Source organism: Schistocerca nitens, chromosome 3 (assembly GCF_023898315.1).
Source record: "Schistocerca nitens isolate TAMUIC-IGC-003100 chromosome 3, iqSchNite1.1, whole genome shotgun sequence".
Classification (NCBI taxonomy): domain Eukaryota; kingdom Metazoa; phylum Arthropoda; class Insecta; order Orthoptera; family Acrididae; genus Schistocerca; species Schistocerca nitens.
The window spans coordinates 88,007,503-88,027,826 of NC_064616.1; the positions used below are offsets into that span (position 1 = coordinate 88,007,503).

The 20,324-nt window shown below is 43.5% G+C and overlaps 1 protein-coding gene across 1 annotated transcript in view; it reads right to left on the reverse strand.

Annotated features, from left to right (window-relative positions):
* LOC126249093 (outer dynein arm-docking complex subunit 3) overlaps positions 1-20,324 on the reverse strand; it is a 350,869-nt gene that overhangs the window by 68,177 nt on the left and 262,368 nt on the right. Inside the window, exon 8 of the mRNA XM_049950744.1 lies at positions 267-444. Within this exon, the coding sequence (XP_049806701.1) occupies positions 267-444 (178 nt within the window). The remainder of the gene's footprint in view (positions 1-266; positions 445-20,324) is intronic.

The window sequence follows — 20,324 nt, forward strand, 5'->3', positions numbered from 1 at the left end:
GGGCCAGCTTGGCTCAGGATAGAATACAACGGGTTTATGACACGCATTCCAACCGATTCGGTGCATCCATCCATACCACAGTGGGTACAACAGAATCTTAATAAGTGGTTTCACACTGGCCTTCTTTTTCAGGCAGTGTATTACCGCTTCCCCACTTTGTTCTGCTAGTATTTCAGCCTCTCAAAACGTCGTAGCTATTACATGCGTGGAAGAAGCCACAATATTTGTACAGCATTAATTATTAACTACATAGGGAACCGACTTACTGTTCCTTGTCCTTGACTTCTGCGAACTTAAATGCTTCCAGTTCAGCCATCATAAAATCCTTTTTTATTTCCAAGTCTCTTTTCTCTTCTTCGGTGATGTTTTTCAGGTACGTGAGGCGAGACATTGTTTCTCTCTGCGACAGAAACCGGTGTAGAACTTCCTCAGTCTCCGATTCTCCTGTAACAAAGTATACTGAGCTTATTAACAAGTGTGAAGATCCGTATATAGTACAATTAAAGAGAGAGATCGTACCCGCCTGTCGACATCTGCCCATACTGACATGAATAACAGCACGAAACGTCATACCATTTCACAGAAATATTTCGCAAGTAGAATATCTTTTTAGCTGAGTGTGTATTTGCCTTTCTCTACATAACAACCCTTGCATCCTGCCTACGTCTCCCGAGAAGAAATCCAGAATTCATAGGTCCTTCCTCTTACTGCATGTTAGACCTTAGGATAACAGTTTCCTTGCCATTCTGACAAAGTAGTGGTATCTCTCTCGGTTTCCGCAGATAGAGTCTCTGATCCGGAACCAGTCTCTCTCCCGATTTGAAAAGATTCATAGTTTCACGTTCCATTACCATCTAGATCACTGAAGGCAGTATGGACTGGAAGTCACGCCTTATGTTAGCCTGGTGTCCATCTCAAGCGCGACTAAACTAGCGCTCAGAGCAAGTGCTTCGACATTTGTAGCTGAAAAAATGTTAAAGCCTGGCGAAGACAGACTTGAGCTCGACACACCATTAAAGAGTGGCAATTGTATAATTTTACCAGTCATTGTTTAATACTAATATCATATCGGGCCCGTCCAGTTCATGAAAAAATATCTTTAACCTTCCAGTTTCGCCGGCCGGAGTGGCCTAGCGGTTCTAGGCGCTTCAGTCTGGAACCGAGCGACCGCTACGGTCGCAGGTTTGAATCCTGTCTCGGGCATGGATGTGTGTAATGTCCTTAGGTTAGTTAGGTTTAAGTAGTTCTGAGTTATAGGGGACTGATGACCTCAGATGCTAAGTCCCATAGTGCTCAGAGCCGTTTTGAACCTTCCAATCTCTAATTTTTGTCACTTCGTTTACACTTCTGATAATGTTTTCACTGGAAACGAGATCAAAATAAGGAAACTAATATCTCAACAGCATGCAATAACAGGATAGATACTACTGTTACTACCACCTAAACAACGAATTTTGTTATTACGTGTGGAGAAATTGATTTTGTAAAATTTACGGTTTGGAAGGACTAGACCAATATCGAAATAAACAAGCAAAAGACAAGACCAATATCACAATGAATAAGCACTACATATTTATTTTTCATGCTCCGTAACATATTTTATTTACAACGAAATTTAAAATAATGAATGCACACAGTCGGTTTCGGGTATTAATCTTAAGATCCACAGTGTGCAATGAAATACAGAGTGCACAAAATAAAATTGACCTGGAAAGTACTTGCAATACGACTGACTCAGGTTTTCTGATGTTCGAACCCATCTCGGAGAGATGCGGTTTTCATTCTTTACCGAAACCGCTTCCCACATTTTTGTCACTAAATTTTTCACTGTAAACTTTTTTAGAGGCCTTCTGCGGACTGTTCTGCACACATTCACCACCAAATTGTGTTTCACATAAGACTCTACAATGAACAAGCTTCGTTTTATTGTAAGCACCACCTTGCGTTTCATCCAACTGGTCACTAGACACATCTGCTCCTCTCACTCTCTGACACGTAATGAAACAGGGAGCTGACTACCATGTTGTTTAGCGCCCTAACCTATAAACCGTCATCGTCATCATCATCATCATTATTATTATCATCATCATCATCATCGTAATGACACAACAAAGTGCTCGAGACAGAGCATGCAAGAGATGCGTATGCACAGATATGTGATAACAACAGTTTGATGCATCGAAATCACGATTTCCAGCATTTTCTATGTCAGCAGTTCTTCTAATCATAAACAAAGGTCACTATTGTTATAAATATTTTACAGGACAGTTTTATTTTGCCCACTCTTTATTAGGCTAAGAATTTTACACTGCCAGGTGCGCAGGTACAAGGTATGGCGGTTATCGCTGAAACAACCGACTTTCGGTCATACCGAATTTTTCCCACGCCAGTTTAACTTGACTCTTAAAACCGCTCATAATAACCGGTTTCTGAAACAACCAATTTTCGGTTTTTTATTCCAATCAATTCCTGCTATAAACATATAAATCGAACAAAGACTGAAAAATGTTGACGCTCTTAGTTTCAAAATACATAGAATCAAAATATTAAATTAAACAGGCAAATAAAAGAAAACTTAGCCAGTCCACCATTCGTTGTTTCTCTCAAAAAGTTATAAGTGGTTGCATACTACAAAAAATCACCAGCATTCTCCTACTGATTTTAATTTTTTTAAACTCTGGTTAGAAATCACGTTGTAATCAGAGATCATATCCCTATTTGGGCAAAACGAATAGTCGTTGCTAGAGGGTGAAAACTAACACTGAAGAGCTCTGTTTTTGGTGTCAATTTGTCCGTTTTAAAGGGCAACAAGCAGGTAAAGACATATTATGAAGACACAGGCAGCAGACCAGCTATTTTCTGTTATTGTTGTACTGTCGCAGGAGAAGCTGAGCAGCATAGTGTAGTGCAGTGGTTCCCAACAGGAGCTATGGCAGAGGGGTCCGCAAGATGCTATTACAACAAAAAGTATATTAAATATATTTCGTATGATAACAGATTTTTTGTTTTGGCCGCTTCCTGCATGAGCAGAGCTTCAGCGGACGATAACTTCTGCGTGTAGCGTCTTATTAGAGTGTGAAGAGATCGGCAGTGAGAATGAGCAACTTCTTATTCATACGGAAGTAAGATGGCTTTGTCGAGGTAGGACCTTGTCAAAATTTTTTGAACTTAGAGACGAGGTTTGTGTCTTCCTTCTTGATACAAAGTACACAGATTTTCTCACTAACTTCTCTTGGCTTTGCTCAGTTGCGTACTCAGCTGATGTGTTTGAACACTTGAGTGTGTTAAACTTGAGTTTACAAGGAAAAATGTAGACATGTTCAAAGTTGAGGATAAGATTATTGCTACGGTCAAAAAGTGTCAGATCTGGGCGTCAAGGATAGAAAACGAGTCATTAACTAACTTTTCTACTTTAAAACAATTCTTGGAGTCATCAGAGGAGAGTTTGCCTGACCAGATCGAGATCAATGTAGCCGAGTATCTACGCAGCCTAGCCACCACTTTTAGAAAGTATTTCCCTGAACTTGACCCTGACGAAAGATGGATTCGAAATCGCTTCAGCTGTGAAGAAATAGACAAACTCCGAGGCCTCACTGAAGAAGAGCAAGATCAGCTTGTGGATCTATCCAGCTGTGGTACGATGATAAACATTTTCATCGGTGACAAAATTACAGACTTCTGGGCATCAGCATGCAAAGACTACAAGAAACTTGGAGATATAGCAATGAAAAAGATCCTCCGATTTGCAACCACATATCGGCGTGAGCAAGCATTTTCGTGCATGTATTTCATGAAAAACAAATATAGGAATCGGCTCGACATGCGGTCGGGTTTCAGAGTGAAAGTTTCAAGTTTGGAACATAATATTTCAGAAATAATGGACTCAAAGGTCAGATTGTACTCATGTCATTAAGAACTGAAAATTAAAACTAACTGTATACTGATGGAGTACTCTGTTGTAACTATTTTTTCAAATAAATAATACCTTGTATGAAACTAGTGTTTTCTTATTTTTCATACATGCCTACTCAATGCAATTTCAAGTGTGGTACACTTGGCAGACCAATACACTCAGTTTTAATTTTTTCCTGTCATTTTCAGTTCATACTCAATTTTTATTTTTTTAAAGGAGTTTGTTATACTAAACACCCAGATTTGAAGACAAAGATTTTGAGCAATAATCAAAAATTTAACAATAACCATGGTGGCTAAATTGAAAAAGTTTTAACCTCAATATTTTGTCAATAATGAATATGTCACTGTTTTTTCTAAGTACCAAAAATAGAAAACGTAGGTACTTGATGCTGTGATATGACAAGGTACCAATCATGCTCGATAAGGGGGTCCTCGAGAAAATTTTGTTAGGAGCCCCTGGTGTAGTGGTTATGACACTAGACTATTGCAGCGAGGGTTGTGAATTCAAAACTCGCCTGAACTGTAAAATTTTAATTTCTATATTCGGTTCGAGTACATTCTAGAAGTATCGACAAATGTCAAGAATCATTGTACTGGAATGTTCTGTAACTGTATACAGGGTGTTACAAAAAGGTACGGCCAAACTTTCAGGAAACATTCCTCACACACAAAGAAAGAAAATATGTTATGTGGACATGTGTCCGGAAACGCTTACTTTCCATGTTAGACCTCATTTTATTACTTCTCTTCAAATCACATTAACCATGGAATGGAAAAACACAGCAACAGAACGTACCAGCGTGACTTCAAACACTTTGTTACAGGAAATGTTCAAAATGTCCTCCGTTAGCGAGGATACATGCATCCACCCTCCGTCGCATGGAACCCCTGATGCGCTGATGCAGCCCTGGAGAATGGCGTATTGTATCACAGCCGTCCACAATACGAGCACGAAGAGTCTCTACAATTGGTACCGGGATTGGGTAGACAAGAGCTTTCAAATGCCCCCATAAATGAAAGTCAAGAGGGTTGAGGTCAGGAGAGCGTGGAGGCCATGGAATTAGTCCGCCACTACCAATCCATCGGTCACCGAATCTGTTGTTGAGAAGCGTACGAACACTTCGACTGAAATGTGCAGGAGCTCCATTGTGCATGAACCACATGTTGTGTCGTACTTGTAAAGGCACATGTTCTAGCAGCACAGGTAGAGTATCTCGTATGAAATCATGATAACGTGCTCCACTGAGCGTAGGTGGAAGAACATGGGGCCCAATCAAGACATCACCAACAATGCCTGCCCAAACGTTCACAGAAAATCTGTGTTGATGACGTGATTGCACAATTGCGTGCGGATTCTCGTCAGCCCACACATGTTGATTGTGAAAATTTACAATTTGATAACGTTCGAATGAAGCCTCATCCGTAAAGAGAACATTTGCACTGAAATGAGGATTGACACATTGTTGGATGAACCATTCGCAGAAGTGTACCCGTGGAGGCCAATCAGCTGCTAATAGTGCCTGCACACACTGTACATGGTACGGAAACAACTGGTTCTCCCGTAGCACTCTCCATACAGTGTGTAACACCACAGCTCTTATGCTGTATGGATTTATTATTTTTTTATTTGCTTTATTTAATGTTACATTGTTGATCGTCTGTAAATGTGTTTGAATCGATAACATAAAATTGTGTACTCTTTTCTTTGTTAAAACTTTGATGTCGTAGTTTGTTTCAATGCAAAGTAGTGTATCTGTACTGTAAATACTTTGTCCCATTTGGAGGGAACAAAACTTACTGCATATAATTGTAATTTTGTATGAATAATTTTTTGTAGAGATGTCAATATGTGAAAATGTTCTGTCTTGTTTAATGTATTTGATTGCTGTTATGTAAACTGCTGATCCTCACTTAGGGCTCTTAGTTATTCTGTATGTAAACGGTGTAGTGGTTCCCCTCGGGAACGGAACTGTGTAGCGCGCGCAAATTGTGGTTGGCCTAGGTGGGAAAGGTGGAACTGAGAGTCAGTCGGGGACGAGCAGTCAGTCGAGGACGAGCCAGCAGTCAGAGATGAGCTACAAGTCCGTGCACTGCTGTATAAAAGTTGCATAGTGCTGGTTTCGAGAGAGGCTTTTCTGTTATTTTCCAATGCCTCGGATGGATGGATAAATAGCTGGGCTATTCTGGAGTTTGTATCTATCATCGCCACCAAGAAATGACAGATTCCAGCAATTCTGCCTGCAATTCCACCTACCATCATGCAGTTGCCACCACATTGCGCAATCATTGCAGCGTAACACTATAAAGATGTACAGTGAAGGATCAGCTTAATGGATGTGTTATTGTGCTGAAATATAAGGTACTTTATATCTGAATTTATGTACCTACCTTGATTTTTCTCCTCATCATAACACCTCTCAGGTTCCTCTCCGTTTGAACTAAAGTGATTACCGAGTGTCCTTATTGAAAGTACGTTAAAACTCAGTTTGCTAATTAATGCCTCTTGAACTTAGTAAAAAGAAAGTTAAAGTTAATGTGGCAAGAGAGTGAGTTAAAGTAAATGTTGTTTGCTGAAAATAATTTTTCTATTAAAACTGCTTATTAAAGTGCTGTTGCCAATTGCAAAATTAAAAGTTCTTAAGACTGAGGCTTCTAAAGTTTTGCTTAGCTAATGATCACCTTGATATCTGTAGTAAATTCAAAAAGGTGAGTCAGTTCCTTGCAAATTTTGTTAACATTGTGTTTCGATGTAGTAAAAGGGAGAAAGCTGCTGTTGTGAAACGTTATACACTCTTGTTTACTAATTGTTTGTCTCTCTTGTGTGCATATTAACAGTATAAAGACCACTCAGTTTGTGTAAGCCCTGAAAGTGATAGTGTTTTTCTGTATGTCTTATAATTTAGCAAATAGTTTGTGCTGATCCAGTTGTTAGCTTCAATCTTAAAACATATGTGTGTCAGAGTTCATTGCACTCGCGTGTGGCCAAGTCTAGGTTGTGTTTGTCCGTTATAGTTACTTATACCTACTTTCTTAAACGAGAATGTTAATCATTCTCTTGCCTAGGTAGGCTGGCGACCGGTTTCGTTATCCGTTAAACAGTGCAGATAGGCAATATTTTGTTTGTCACTGTTTAACTATTTAAGTAATTCTGACTTTCATTTCCGATAAGCCACCCCCGTTAGGGACAACACGGTCAACATAACAAAATTCCTCTCAGAGGGTAACACTGCTCTGTTGCTTTATACCATAATCGTTATAACAAAATAATTCTGTTTTGTAAACTGCCCCCAGTTTTGAGGTTAAGGTATAGCAGTAGCAGACAGGAGTGTTATAAGTGACGTGGTCAACGTTACCTTGTACAGTAGCAACTTCTCTGACGCTGACATTAAGGTTATCGTCAACTGCACGAAGAATTGCCTCGTCCATTGCAGGTGCCCTCGTCGGTCTAGGTCTTCCCCAGTCGCGAGTTATAGGCTGGAATGTTCCGTGCTCCCTAAGACGCCGATCAATTGCTTCGAACGTCTTCCTGTCGGGACACCTTCGTTCTAGAAATGTGTCTCGATACAAACGTACCGCGCCACGGCTATTGCCCCGTGCTAATCCATACATCAAATGGGCATCTGCCAACTCCGCATTTGTAAACATTGCACTGACTGCAAAACCACGTTCGTGATGAACACTAACCTGTTGATGCTACGTTCTGATGTGCTTGATGCTAGTACTGTAGAGCAATGAGTCGCATGTCAACACAAGCACCGAAGTCAACATTAGCTTCCTTCAACTTGGCCAACTGGCGGTGAATCGAGGAAGTACAGTACATACTGACGAAACTAAAATGAGCTATAACATGGAAATTAAGCGTTTCCGGACGCATGTCCACATAACATCTTTTCTTTATTTGTGTGTGAGGAATGTTTCCTGAAAGTTTGGCCGTACCTTTTTGTAACACCCTGTATATACCGTCTGTGTTCTGGCCGGGGGCAGTTCGCTCCGCACTCTTGTATGTGCAAGTGCTGAATAAACCTTCGTTAAGTGGAGTTAGTGTTCGTCATTCATCTAATTACACCTTCTTCTACGTGACATTATTCTGGTGGAGACGCTGTGTACTGGAACTTGTGATAGCGCACATTATCGACGACACAGTGGCTCCCATCAGTCCACGACAGAGCCGCCGTTTACTTGGCGAGAAACCCGAGTTCAAGCCATATTCATCAGATCGCAATCTATCGGAGACAGAAGAAGAAGAGGACGATACAATGACAGCAACTGTGTGCCACCACATGAGACATCCTTCCGGGTTCTCTGGTGACAATGGCCAAGATCCAAACAAGTGGCTGAAGGTATATGAGTATATAGCCAAATTTAACAAATAGGATGACACTGTGTGTTTGGCTAACGTATTTTTCTACTTGGAGGTCACTGCCAAACAATGGCATGCGAACAACGAGGAGAAGTTCACAAGCTGGGAAGTAGTCCAGGTGGAACTGCGCAAGTATTTCGGCAACACACAACAAAAGAAGTGCAAGGCTGAAGATAAATTAAAGTGCAGGGCTCAGCGTTCAGGAGAAACCTCAGCATCCTACATTTAAGACGTCTTGGAGCTGTGTAAAGTAGTGGATCCTAGAATGAAGGAGGAAGATAAGGTTGCACATCTCATGAAGGGTGTTGCTGAGGACATGTATCAAGCCCTACTCCTGAAGGACGTTTCGACAGCAGACGACTTCATAAAATGGTGCCAGTATATCGAGACAATGCATCAAAAAAGAATTACACGAAAGAAGTATGAACGGCTTTCAAACGTCGTATCGATGTCTGTGATGGAGGAAGGAACTGATTTCATAAGTGTTCTTTGTCAGATAGGAAGAGAAGAAGTTCAGAAGGCACTTGGATTGCACGGTGAGCAAAAAACCGAGACGCTTCAAGAGGTCATAAGGGAAGAAGTGGAATAGACACTGAACCCAATCTCTCGCCCTTCATTTCCCTTTAAATCGGTGAAAAAGTCGAGAGCCAGGCGAATTTACGTTCCTGCAATGCCGCATGAGGAACCTGTTTGGGCACCAAGGAAGACTGACGTCTGGAGGACCCACGATAACCAACCTGCGGACGAACGGGACATGTGGTCCGCTTTGTCGAGAAAGGCGGCGGATATTTGATGACGCCCGCGTCAGAAGACAGCAGACCTATCTTAGCCGACGCCAAGTCCGGGACGACGAAGATGAACAAGAAGATGTGGGTGCAGGATGACATAGGCCACCATCGCAGCAAGCTAGCCGCTGGAGAGGACGCTCCCCGACACGTCGATCAAGGTCTCCATCGCCGTTTAGAAGCTCCAGCCGATCACCTAGTAGTCGCGATCTTGAAAACTAAAGGGTACGGCTTTCCATGGAGGTGACGCTGCCGAAGAGAAAATCCTCCGCCGTCGATCACTACAAAAATGATAGGAAACTACGTCGATATCCTCATGGATGGCCGACCAGTCCAAGCTCTTGTGGACTCTGGAGCATCACATTCAGTCATTTCGGAGAAGTACCGCCGCCAGTTACAGAAAACCGTATTCGTCTCTGCTGAAGGTGGCTAATGGAAAATATGTAAAACATACAGGGAGGTGTGTCATTCGTGTCGGTATAAGAGGCCATACACAGCGTCTTAGAAGGGTGTAGTCATGACGTCATTCCCGGATGGGACTTTTTGAAAGCTTCTCAGGCAATTATAGACTGTGGTCGCTCGAAGATTATGCTAGACGAGATGAGACACTGCGGACAGGAAGATGCACATCCAAGTGTATGGAGACTATGTGTGCTGGATGAAGTGATCATTCCCGCAGTCAGCGCTAGAAAGGTAACTGTCGTGTGTCATGCCATGCATCAACCCATGGATCTTGTAGTGGAATGTAAGAGAAGCATACTTGGTCATCCAAGCCTCTGTCGTCTCGTTTAAGAACGAATTTGGTGAATTGTGGATAGTTAACTGTCGCCGAGAACCGCAGGTCGTTCCAAGACGCATGTGTGTAGCAAACTCTGAGCCGTTAATTGAAGAACAGCTGAGTGTCATAGAAACCTCCCAAGCCGAGTCTGTGGGCGAAATTAGCGCTACCACTACGAGACAAGATCTTCTAGCTCGACTGTCACCAGATCTCACTAAGGAACAACAGAAGAAGCTACTTGCCATTCTTCAAGAGTTCTCTGAATGCTTCAATCCACAGGTGAAGAGCAAATTAGACAAATCGACGGTGAAGCACCGGATTAGCACTGGAGACCATCGACCAATAAGCCAGAGAGCATACCGTGTGTCAGCAGCGGAACGTTGAATAATTCGCGACGAGGTAGAGAAAATGATGAAGAATGACATCATTCAGCCTTCGCAGAGCCCATGGTCGTCACCAGTGGTCCTCGTCAGGAAGAAGGATGGCAGTTGGCGCTTTTGTGTTGATTACAGGAAGCTTAAAAAGATAACTAAAAAGGACGTTTACCCTCTTCCACGAATTGACGATACACTAGATTGTCTGAAGGGCGGTAAGTTTTTCTCGACCGTGGACATGTACTCGGGATACTGGCAAATCGAAGTAGATGAGGCTGATCGTGAGAAAACTGCATTCATCACCCCTGAGGGCCCGTATGAGTTTAAGGTAATGCCGTTCGGTTTGTGTAATGCACCAGCAACACTGATGATGGGTAATCTTCTAAGTAACCTGAAGTGGACGATGTGTCTTTGTTATTTAGATGACATTATAGTGTTCTCAGAGACATTTGATGAACACGTAAAAAGACTGAGGGCCGTTCTTAAGTGTCTCCAACAAGGTGGACTAAAACTTAATCCAAGTAAGTGTCTCTTTGGAGCAAAAGAAATCAAAATACTTGGACACCTTGTGTCAAACGAAGGTGTGCGGACAGACCCAGAAAAGGTGAGATCTATAACGGAATTTCCTATTCCTAAAAGCATTAGAGATGTGAGAAGCTTCCTCGGATTATGGTCTTATTACCGTCGTTTTATCAAAGACTTTTGTATCAAAGCCAGGCCACTCCAAGAGCTGTTAAACGCTGATGCTAAATTTATCTGCGGTGGTGCTCAACAAGATTCTTTCGATATGTTGCGAAAAGTTCTGACGACTGACACTGTACTTGGTCTGTATGATGAGAGAGCACCTACAGAACTACACACAGATGCCAGTGGGTATGGGATCGGTGCTGTTCTGGTGCAGGTTTAGGATGGAAAAGTGCCTGTTTCTAGGACACTTACAAAAGCCGAGAAAAACTACTTAACTACAGAAAGAGAATGTCTTGCTGTGATCTGGGCCATGTGCAGATTTCGACAGTATCTCTATGGAAGGCCATTCACAGTTGTTACAGACCATCATTCACTTTGTTGGTTGACAGGTCTTAAGGATCATACAGGACGAATCGCCAGATGGGCACTACGTCTTCAAGTGTATGACATTACCATAGTGTACAAAAGTGGAAGAAAACACCAAGATGGCGACTGTCCCTCAAGAAACCCTGTGCAAGATCATCAAGACTTTGATGAAGATAGTGACTGTCTCGCTGCACTCCAGGATCTCTCTGCTGAGCAGAAGATGGACGCCAAGATATCTCAAATTATGCTTGCCTTAAATCGGCCAGAGGATGTGAAAGGACAAGTTAAGGTAGTTAATAGATTACTTTGCAAGAAAAACTTTGATCCGTTTGGAAAGAGGTGGCTACCAGTGGTTCCTGAACACATGCGCTTAGATGTTCTACAGAAATTCCATGACACAACTGAGGCTGGACATTTAGGATTTATTAAGACATACGATAGGATCCGCAAGAGATTTTTCTGGCCAAGTTTATTTAGGAGTGTCAATCACTATGTGTCGCACTGTCGAGAGTGCCAGAGGAGAAAGGCAGTTCCTCAGAACCACCTGGCCGACTCATTCCAATCCCACCAGCCGAAACGCCTTTCCAGCGTGTTGGGATTGACCTCCTCGGACGATTTCCAACATCTGCTAGTGGCAATAGATGGATTATTGTTTGCACTGATTATCTGAAACGCTATGCCATTACAAAAGCCGTGAAAACAGCCGAAGCATTCGAGGTAGCAAAATTCATCGTGAAAGACATTGTATTAAAACACCGTACCCCAAGGTAGAAGAGAATAGAAGCTTTCGAAATGTGGTGCTACAGAAGAATGCTGAAGATAAGGTGGGTAGATCACGTAACTAATGAGGAGGTATTGAATAGGATTGGGGAGAAAAGAAGTTTGTGGCACAACTTGACTAAAAGAAGGGATCGGTTGATAGGACATGTTTTGAGGCATCAAGGGATCACAACTTTAGCATTGGAGGGCAGCGTGGAGGGTAAAAATCGTAGAGGGAGACCAAGAGATCAATACACTAAGCAGATTCAGAAGGATGTAGGTTGCAGTAGGTACTGGGAGATGAAGAAGCTTGCACAGGATAGAGTAGCATGGAGAGCTGCATCAAACCAGTCTCAGGACTGAAGACCACAACAACAACCCCAAGGTTGTTAATTACGGATCGAGGGAAAGTTTTTCAATCGAATCTTGTGACAGAGATAAACCGCCGGTGCAACATTACCCATCACATGACGACTGCCTACCATCAGCAAACTAACGGGCTTACTGAACACCTTAATAAGACGTTGGCCGACTTGCTACCAATGTTCGTCAGTGTTGAGCAGAGCAACTGGGATGAGGTGCTACCTTTCGTGACGTTTGCCTACAACACCGCCAAACAAGACACCACAGGATTTACGCCATTTTTCCTGGTGCATGGGCGTGAGGCGACTACGACGATGGACACTTTGTTTCCGTTACAACCTGATGACGTGGACGACGACTACATCGGCCAGGTGTTAACCAGAGCTGAGGAAGCTCGGCAGTTAGCTCGACTCCGCACGCTGCAGGCTCAAGAAAGCGATCGCCGAAGGTATGACGCGAGCCCTGTTGTCTACCAGCCTGGTGACCTCGTCTGGATCTTCACTCCTGTTCGGAAGGTTGGTCTCTCTGAGAAGCTCCTCAGCCGCTACTTTGGACCTTATAAATTGTAAAACAGTTGTCGGATGTTACTTATGAAGTTGAAGATTTCGACCCCGACACAAGACTACGAAAGGGCAGAGATACGGTCCACGTCCTTCGAATGAAGCCCTATAAGGATCCTGCAACCCAGGGTAAATTCGAAGCTCCAGCGACAGGCAACAAGCGGAAAGGTGACGAAGAGTGTAGCGGCAAAAGAAGTTCTAAGAAGATCACCGCCAGGGCGGGCATCAGTCGTTGGGAGTCCGAGTATGCAGGACCGATTACTCGATCCCGGACTAGGACGACACACCGAGACGCGGTTCTCATAAGGAGGGAGCAATGTCGCAGAGGAGGCTGAGTAGCACAGTGGTTATGACACTAGACTGTTGCGTGGAGGTTCGTGAATTCAAAACTCATCTCAACTGTAGAATTTTAATTTCTATATAAGGTTCGAGTATATTCTAAAAGTATGCACAAGTGTCAAGAATCATTGTACTGGAATGTTCTGTAACTGTATATATACCGTATGTGTCCTGGTCGGAGGCAGTTCGCTACGCGGTCTCGTATGTGCAAGTGGTGAATAAACCTTCGTTACGTGAAGTTAGTGTTCGTCATTCACCTAATTACACCTTCTTCTACGTGACAGTATACTATGGAGAACTGTTGTTAAGTTTTGAATTTATTAATTCATAGGAATGGTAGACAAATCTCTAATTTTTTAAAGCAGAAGAAGCATTGTACTTCATTGCTACGTCACTTCACGGAAGTGTTTCCTGAGTAGGGTCGATGCAATTCTGCAATACAACGGATGTCCGGAGACGACAGCGAGAAACTACCGTAGACAAGAGGTGGGGCCAAGTCTTACCAGCTGCACGTGCACGTGTGCCATAACGGAAACAGAACATTATTGTCTCAGCAATGCTGTAACGATTCTAATGCATATGTTCGTCGCTCTTTTCTGTTGGCGTTGTTATTAAAATAGCACTAATCACTTTTCTCCATTTTATGTAATAACGCAACATTTCAAACCATTGCAAATTTTACGACTAAAAATTACTCCTTTTTTTTTAAAAAAAAAGCTCAATTTAAAAATGCTGCTGGTATGGTTAATTGATATTTCAGTTTTTCTTAGGTATTAGTAAAAAATAAAAAACACCTGTTATAACTGTGACCAAACAAATACCGAAAAATACCGGTTATTCTGAACGAAAATACTGGTATCGGTTTTAACCAGTCGATTTTTCTCGTCCCTAGCACGTACTTTCCTGGGTGCAAGTGCCTCTCCATTGACCATCATTCCCCACTGAGCACTCTCCACAGTGCATCATTCTTCCTATTAATCATACTTCTCTATTGACCATAATTCTCTCCACCTAATAGTACGAAGAGTGGTGAGATATTTTTTAGATCTTTCTCGTCTACTTTACCTTTTTGTCATTAATTTCATTACATACGTGTCCACACAATATCAAAAATAAGTACATACAATATTTCCACTTCTCCCTCATGATCATCTCTCTGATTTTAGCAACACAGTAAATTTCTTCTTTCCCTCTCTCCCTCCTTTAATGAGGCAACAATAGTGTAATAGACTGGGTGTATCTGAAATGAATGTAGAAACTGAGACGGCTAGTAGGGTGTGTCATTACAAGCATATTTCACATAGCGACCTATGTCCGCATAGACCCACAACATGCCATCCGAACGGTCATGGGAGCAGGTCTTTAGGCAAACGACTTCAATGTGTTCGTGACATCAAGGTAAAAGAGACGCTGGGTTGAAGTTTTATGACCTCGGCAACGCCTACATTAGACAACAAGTGTCTGGCGCAGTTGTTAGATCGGTTAAGGCCGCTGTTATGGGAGGTTATCAAGATTTAAGTGAGTTTGAACGTGGTGTTATAGTCGGCGCACGAGCGATGGCACACAGCGTCTCCGTGGTACCGATGAAGTGGGGATTTTCCCGTACGACTATTTCACGAAAGTACAGTGAATATCAGGAATCCGGTAAAATACCAAACCTCCGACATCGCCGAGGCCGGAAAAAGATCCTGCAAGAACGGGAGCAACGACGACTGAAGAGAATCGTTCAACGTGACGGAAGTGCACCCCTTCCTCAAATTGCTGTAGATTTCAATGCTGAGCCATCAACAAGTGTCAGCGTGCGAACCATTCAACGAAACACCATCGATATGGGCTTCCGAAGCCGAAGTCCCACTCGTGTACCCTTGATGACTGCACGACACACAACTTTACGCCTCGCCTGGGCTCGTCAACACCGACATTAGACTGTTGATGACTGGAAACATGTTGACTGGTCGGAGGAGTCTCGTTTCAAATTGTATCAAGCGGATGGACGTGTACGGGTCTGGAGACAATCTCATGAATCCATGGACCCTGCATGTCAGCAGGGGACTGTTCAAACTGACGGTGGTTCTGTAATGGTGTGGGGCGTGTGCAGTTGGAGTGATATGGGACCCTCGATACGTTTAGATACGACTCTAACAGGTGACACATACGTCGTGAGCATTCTGTCGGATCACTTGCATCTTTTCATGCCCAATGTGCGTTCCGATGGACTTGGGCAATTCCAGGAGGGCAATGTGACAGCCCACTCGTCCAGAATTGCTACAGAGTGGCTCGAGGACCACTCTTCTGAGTTTAAAAACTTCCTCTGGCCACCAAACTCCCCATACATGAACATTATTGAGCGTATCTGGGATGCCTTGCAACGTGCTGTTCAGAAGAGATCCGACCCCTCGTAGCCCTACGGATTTATGGACAGCCCTGGAGGATTCGTGGTGTCAGTTCCCTCCAGCACTACTTCAGACATTAGTCGAATCCATGCCACGTCATGTTGCGATACTTGTGCGTGCTTCCGGAAGCCCTACACAATATTAGGCAAGTGTACCAGTATTTTTTGCTCTTCAGTGTAGTTGCGGATATTCCGGGCTGGACAACACTACGGGTTTTCCGCCTCTTACTGGGACGTGAAAACGTTGCTTTTGGTTGTGCGAATGTTTATTTGATAGGTGTTGCATAGAGGGCAGCACCAGTGCCACAGCGGAGTCCGGTTCCACCTATGTCAATTTGTCACGAAACAGGGACACGTTCGGCGGCTTCCAAATCGTCAAGTGCCAGACCCACGGGCATTTACTGCCATTCAAAGGTCCGTACGCGAGAGACGTTCACTTGAGGTACGTTTTCCACGGGCACGTTCTCGCAATGGCACATGTGCATTTAAGGTGTACTTCGAAACTGGGTGTATTCATTTTGTGTTAGGTGCGAATGCCTGACGGACACGATCGTCAACGCACAGTGGTAGACCAGGGTGTGAAGAGAAGCGTTAGTACTGCTGGAAAACGCAGCTTCGACAAACGGGAAATGGGTGTAAGCCATTCCACAATTTGGCGTATGTAGCACGAAGATAATTTGCACCCTATGAGCCTTCAGAAGGTTCACGGCCTTAACCCAGACGATTTTTCACGTCGAACTGAATTCTGTCAGTGGTTTTTGGAAAGGTGGATAGCATCCTTTACACGAGGGGGTATGTTCAACAGTCACAATCGACACGCGTGGGCACGGGAAAATCCACACGACGCGTTTGTTCGTGGTCACCGAGATCGCTTCACTGTGAAGATTTGGATCAGTTTGGTAGACGATAAATGGTCGGTCCATACACGTTTCTCCGGTGTCTGAACGCAAACAGATACTTAATCTTTTTACGAGAATCTCTGCCAGAGTTGTTGGAACATATTCCGACGACGTGCGACACGGAACCGACACGACGGTGCACCTGCAATGCGAACGCACTTGGATGAAACGTTTGATAAGGACCGGATAGGGCGCGCTGGTACGGCCTGCACGTTCCCCCGACTTGACGCCTATTGATTTTTTTTTCTGGAGCCACCTGAAATCTGTTGCCTACGAAACACCCATTGACACTGATGAAAAGCTGACAGTACGCTTTATGGCAGCCTCCGACGCAACTTCAACTTTGCCGGGAATGTTTGAAAGAGTGCGACAGTGACTCCAGCGCCGTCGTACGGCGTGCATTCGAGCAGGAGGGCGTAATGTGGAGCACTTTTTGTAACTGTTTTCAAATAAGGATTGTAAAACTTCAGCCCAACTTCTCATCTACCTCGATGAGATCTGGTACCGTGACGGCTCGGATGGCATGTGGCGTGGCTGCCCTGGTGCGGCGCATGACGCTCTTCAACGACGCCTGCTGACGTACGCGCACAGGGCTTGCTGTGTGGAATATGCTTATACGACTCATTCTACCACATCTCTCATTTTCAACATTCATTTCAGATAGACCCTGTAGATTACACAGGGAATGAAAGGCTTCAATGCTTACTTTAATGAGGAAACCCGTTACAAAATACAGGGTGTTCCGGGAGGAACTGTCAGTATTCACGGATATGACGGGAACGAGCATTTGAAATAAAAAAGCTTCATATGGACATATGCCCTATTCTAAATGGTTTCCGAGACAGAATGCATTTAATGTTCATTATTATTTATTTTCTGTATTATTGAATATAGAGTCTGGTTTATACATGTACAACAATTATTAAACATTACAACAGGCGTGTTACAAAGTATAAATTGAAAAATGCACACCGTACAGCATAGAGGTTACATGAAGATCGAGGCCTCGCTGGAAACGCACCGCCAATGCCCCCTCGACCACCAGTATTTAGATAGCCGCCGCAGAGCGGACGGCCACTTAGTTCAGTTATTTCGAGTTTGTCACATCTAGTGAATTCCGGAATGTCATCGAGAGGGAGTCACAGTCTTAGCCTCTAGCGCAGAGACAAGCAGCACATAACAACCTTGTACTGAACACAGCGGTCTTCTCCTTCGACAGCAGTGAGGCTAACGTGGAATATACAGAGAGCTCGTACCACACAACTAGCTAAAGTTAAGTAGATTTCAAGTCTTATAAATAAAGAGACCAGTTAATAATTGCGTGCAGTTTTGTATTATAGAAAGAGGATACAGGCTACCAAACAACATCCTCTCCTTGTTCTGAGGGTACAGCTCTACAGAGAAAACGAGATGACAGAACTAACACATTCACCTCTGAGCATTATCGTACATGTCAGAATACGGCTGTTGTACGGTTCACAATAAATGTACGAATATCCGCCATTCAACTTCAGTGCATTTGTGCTCTCTCGGCAGAACATATTGCGTTGCTTCTCTGAGCGCCTCTGCTCGTTCCCTAATGACGGCAGCAGCGTCCACGGTGCGACCGACCAACTCCTCTCTTGTCTTCACCTTTCGTTTGTACGCCTCAACTTCATCCGACCCAATTATCAGGAGTCTAATGGCGCAACGTGTGGCGATCTCGGTGGCCAATTAATTGTACTACCACGATCAATCCAGCGATTAGGGTAAGTGCAGCTGAGATGTTACTCACACGTGTGGTCAAATATGTAGGGGCTATGTCATACTGAAAATACCTTGCAGTACGCATGCCCATACGAACGTTCTCGACGTCTTCGACAAACGAATTTTCCAAAAAATGCCAGTAATTCAGTCCCGCCATTCGCTATTCAAATGGTTCTGAGAACTATGCGACTTAACTTCTGAGGTCATCAGTCGCCTAGAACTTAGAACTACTTAAACCTAACTAACCTAAGGACATCACACACATCCATGCCCGAGGCAGGATTCGAACCTGCGACCGTAGCGGTCGCTCGGTTCCAGACTGTAGCGCCTAGAACCGCACGTCCAGTCCGGCCGGCCCATTCGCTATTCTAAAATGACTAGACCTATCGACATGTTACCGATCATGCAGCACCAATCACTGATCGAAAAACCAATTTGGAAATTGGTTTCCGCCGCAGCGCGTGGATTTTCCTACGATCATCGACGATTATTATGTCTACAGCTACATCTACATCGTTACTCTGCAATTCACACACTGGCAGAGGGTTCATCGAACCATTTTCATACTACTTCTCTACCATTCCACTCTCGAATGGCCCGTGGGAAAAAGGAACACCAAAATCTTTCCGTACGAGCTCTGATTTCTCTTATTTTATTATGATGATCATTCCTCCCTACGTAGGTAGGCGTCAACAAAATATTTTCGCATTCGGAAGAGAAAGTTAGTGATTGAAATTTCGTAAATAGATCTTTGTTTCGGAGACTGCCACCCCAACTCGCGTATCATATCAGTGACACTCTCACCCCTATTGCGCGATAACACGAAACGAGCTGCCCTTCTTTGCACTTTTTCGATGTCATCCGTCAGTCCTACCTGGTAAGGATCCCACACTGCGCAGCAATATTCCAGCAGAGGAGGGCAAGTGTAATGTAGGCTGTCTCTTTAGTGGGTTAGTCGTATCTTCTAAGTGTTCTGCCAACAAAGCGCAGTCTTTGTTTCGCCTTCCCCACAATATTATCTATGTGGTCTTACCAATTTAAGTTGCTCGTAATTGTAATTCCTATGTATTCAGCCAAACTGACAGCCCTTAGATTTGTGCGATTTACCATATACCCAAAATTTATGATATCTTTTAGTACCCATGTGGATGACCTCGCACTTTTCTTTGTTTAGTGCCAGTTGCTATTTTTCGTACCACACAGAAATTCTCTCTAGATCATTTAGTAATTGGAATTGATCATCTGATGTTTTTACTAGACGGTATATTACAGTGTCATCTGCAACTAGTCTAAGGGGGCTGCTTAGATTATCACCTAGATCATTTACGTAAATCAGGAACAGAGCGCCTATGACATTACCTTGCGGATCGCCAGACATCACTTTTGTTCTACTCGATGATTTGCCGTCTATCACTACGAACTGTGACCTCTCTGACAGGAAATCACGAATCCAGTCACACAACTGAGACGATACTCCATATGCACGCAATATGATTAATAGTCGCTTGTGAAGAACGGTATCAAAAGCCTTCTGGAAATCTAGGAATATGGAATCGATCTGAGATCCCTTGTCGACAGCACTCATTACTTCATGGGAATAAAGAGCTAGCTGTATTGCACAAGAACGATATTTTCTGAATCCGTGTTGCTTATGTATTAACAAGTCATTTTCTTCAGTGTGATTCATAATGTTCGAGTACAGTATATATTCCAAAATCCTACTGCAAATTGAGGGCAGTGATAAGGGTCAGTCTGGAACTGCGCGACCGCTACGGTCGTAGGTTCGAATCCTGCCTCGGGAATGGATGTGTGTGATGTCCTTAGGTTAGTTCGGTTTAAGTAGTTCTAAGTTCTAGGGGACTGATGACCTCAGAAGTTAAGTCCCATAGTGCTCAGAGCCATTTGAACCATTTGATATGGGTCTGTAATTCAATGGGTTACTCCTATTTCCTTTCTTGAATATTGGTGTGACCTGTGGTACTTTCCAGTCTTTAGGAACAG